Source organism: Medicago truncatula, chromosome 5 (genome assembly GCF_003473485.1).
Source record: "Medicago truncatula cultivar Jemalong A17 chromosome 5, MtrunA17r5.0-ANR, whole genome shotgun sequence".
In the NCBI taxonomy this organism is placed as follows: domain Eukaryota; kingdom Viridiplantae; phylum Streptophyta; class Magnoliopsida; order Fabales; family Fabaceae; genus Medicago; species Medicago truncatula.
Genome location: NC_053046.1, coordinates 5,241,656 through 5,245,004, shown reverse-complemented (window position 1 = coordinate 5,245,004; position 3,349 = coordinate 5,241,656). Strand labels below are relative to the sequence as shown.

The window sequence follows — 3,349 nt, the reverse complement described above, 5'->3', positions numbered from 1 at the left end:
AATTAAGTTAAAGGACTAAAAATGTAATTTTACCTAAAAAACCCCCCAAAGGAGTATGATTATAGTAGTCCTAGTAGTGGATTAGCAAAGAAAGAAAAGGAAAGTTTACGGCGACAGATTAGATAAGTGCACGTGTGGTGCACAAGCCTAGACAGTCTCATTTCATTGACCGGCTAAACCCCATACTTTCCCGGTTATCCATTTCTTGAAAAAATCATTAATTACCCAAAAAGATTCAATTATTTAGTTTAATCTTCTGCTTTGTTGACCAAATGCCCCCAAAAGAACATTGAAGAATAGCACTAACATTATTTACATTTGTTGCTTCTTCTCTCACAATCACATGTTATGTTATGTTATGTTTCTCTCTCTAACCTAACTCAACTCAATGAATGAGTGAGTATGAGTTGAAACAACAATAAATCTCACAAAGTACTTGTTTTAATTTCTATTAATCCTTAACTGTTCATTCTCTGATCTGTTTCTCAATTATTTCTCTTCAACCCACTCACCCATCTTTGTTTCAACTCTTTGTCAGGTTTTTTCCTTCTGCCATTCATTTCACTTCTTTCTTTCTTGTACTATCACTGTGGTCACCACTGTTTCTTCTTTCTTTCATTGCTCTCTTCTCTTTCAACCAAGTTTTTATTATATCTTCATGATTTGAGATTTGATTGCATTATTTTCCTTTTTGACCATACCAAAAAAAAGTGATTTTTTTCTACAGTGAAATAACCCATTCTCTCTCTCTCTCTCTCTCTCTCTCTCTCTCTCTCTCTTTTCACTTTTGTCATAGACTGTAATGTAATGTGATTTGATGACCCTTTGAAGAGTTCTTGTCATTGAACTGATTTTTGGGTTGTGGGTTTTTTCATTCATAGCTTTCTAGGTCTAAAAAAGGGATTTTTTTTTTTTTTTTAGGGAAAAATGCCTATGTATCAGCCTTCTAAAAGGGATATGGTAGTTGGGTATGAGGGTGGTGGTGATGGTCAGATTCTAGATCTGGACACAGCTGTTAAAGATGGGGTTTTGGGTGGTGTTGATTGTGGTGGTATTGTAGGAACTGGTGTTGTTGGTGAGAAATTAGATCTGAGAAAAATGATTCAAGAGCTTGAGTTATGTGAAGTACCAAGTGTTTTCATTTGTCCAATTTCTCTTGAACCAATGCAAGACCCTGTTACTCTTTGCACTGGACAAACCTATGAGAGGAACAACATTCTCAAATGGTTTAATATGGGACACTTTACTTGTCCTACAACTATGCAAGAGCTTTGGGATGATTCCATCACTCCAAACACAACACTTTATAGGTTGATATATACTTGGTTTTCTCAGAAGTATCTGTTGATGAAGAAGAGGTCCGAAGATGTTCAAGGAAGAGCTTCTGAGCTTGTGGAGACACTCAAGAAGGTGAAGGGTCAAGCTAGAGTTCATGCTTTGAAGGAGCTTCATCAAGTTGTGTCTGTTCATGCTACTGCAAGGAAGTCTGTGATTGATGGAGGTGGTGTTTCTGTTTTATCTTCTTTACTTGGTCCTTTTACTTCACATGCTGTTGGTTCTGAAGTTATTGGTATTCTTGTTAGTTTGACACTTGATTCTGAATCTAAGAAGAATCTTATGCAACCTGCTAAGATTTCTTTGATGGTTGATATCTTGAATGAGGGTTCAATTGAGACTAAAATCAATTGCACGCGGTTGATTGAAACGTTAATTGAAGAGAAAGATTTTCGTTCCGAGATTATCTCCAGCCATAGTTTATTGGTTGGATTGATGAGGCTTGTTAAGGATAAGAGACATAGCAATGGAATCTGTCCTGGATTAAGCCTTCTCAGAACAGTGTGCTTCTATAAGGAAGTTAAGATTTTGTTAGTTAGCATTGGCGCTGTTTCTCAATTAGTTGAATTGTTGTCTGGTATGGACCATGATTGTTTGGAATTAGCCCTTTGTGTTTTGGATTCGTTATCGTCAATACCCGAAGGCAGGGTAGCTTTGAAGGAATGTGTTAACACAATCCCTATCATGGTGAGACTTTTGATGAGGATATCAGAAAGCTGTACTCAGTATGCATTGTCAATTTTGTGGTCTGTTTGCAAGCTCGCGCCCGAGGAGTGTTCGTCGATTGCCGTTGATGCAGGGCTTGCAGCTAAGCTCCTTCTTGTGATTCAAAGTGGTTGCAATCCAATATTGAAACAACAATCTGCTGAGCTTTTGAAACTATGTAGTTTGAATTATTCAGATACCATCTTCATTTCCAAGTGCAAGCTTACCAGAACCATCCAATGACACTGGATTAAACTTGGTGGTGGTGCCAATAATTTTGTAAATTCACAAGGGGCAAGAGTAGAATTAAAGGTTAGCAGCTTCTCAAACCACAGAACAGAACTCCAATAACTTCCAAAATGTGAAAATGGGATTGAGGTGCAAGTCTCTCCTGTAAATATTTTTAAGTATTTTGGTTCCAACAATTAATTTGATGAATGAAGAAGAAATCATAATGTGGAAATTGCACACCCTTGCTTCTGTTACAATAAGCCCCATCATGAAGATACTTGAATTATTTATACTGCTTTTGGGGTTTGGTTATATGGATGTAGAAGTCATGCTGTTGTTGTTGTTGGATAAAGATACTTGTTAGGAGAGTGATCATCACATAGCAAAGATGGAGCTTGCAATTTCAATTGTAATTGTTGAGGAGTTGCTTTGCTCCAAGCCCTTACTTTCATTGTATCTTCTTCCTCTTTGGATCTTTTCAGAGGCCTCCAATTTTCCATTACAAAAATACTGGAAATTTTGCTTTTGATCTCAATCATGTGTAGAGACAATGGAGAGCCTCTGAAACCTTCAATTTTTATGTGTACAATGGAATTGGAAACAACTATTTCATTTTTCATTTAATTTAATTTTTCTGCACTTCAACATCTCAAATTGTGATATTTATTTTACTTTAATAATTGCTGAGTTCGAATTCCGATTTATTTTATTTTTAAATTTTACTTAATTTTCAGCCGAACTCTTGATTATAGGTGGTCTTCTTTGGAGGTTATATTCAAAAAATATGTAACTTTGGTGTTGCTGTAATTGAAATGACCAATGAGGGGAGGGAACAAAGTGAAAAAATGAGGGGAGAAGAGTGGTAGACCATGAACATCCACCAGAAGTGGTGAAGTTCACACAGTATTTATGGATGACTAGACGTTCCAGTTAGTGAATACTTTTGCTTTTCCTTTTGTAGGTAGTATATTTAAGGACAAGACCCAATTTAACCATTCACTGAATCAGTGGTTGATTGAAAAAGATAGATAAGAAAGCTTTAGAGCTTTCAAGGAATAGGAACGTTGAATTGCTGTTT

General features: G+C 36.3%; 1 protein-coding gene across 1 annotated transcript; it reads left to right on the top strand.

Moving 5' to 3' along the window:
• The first annotated feature begins 279 nt into the window (after positions 1 to 279).
• On the top strand, positions 280 to 2,918 carry LOC11420566 (U-box domain-containing protein 30). Its single transcript, XM_039834434.1, has 2 exons — positions 280 to 538; positions 922 to 2,918. Exon 2 carries the CDS (start codon positions 928 to 930, stop codon positions 2,281 to 2,283), a length of 1,356 nt encoding a protein of 451 aa, XP_039690368.1. The 5' UTR covers positions 280 to 538; positions 922 to 927; the 3' UTR covers positions 2,284 to 2,918.
• The last annotated feature ends 431 nt before the right edge of the window (positions 2,919 to 3,349 follow it).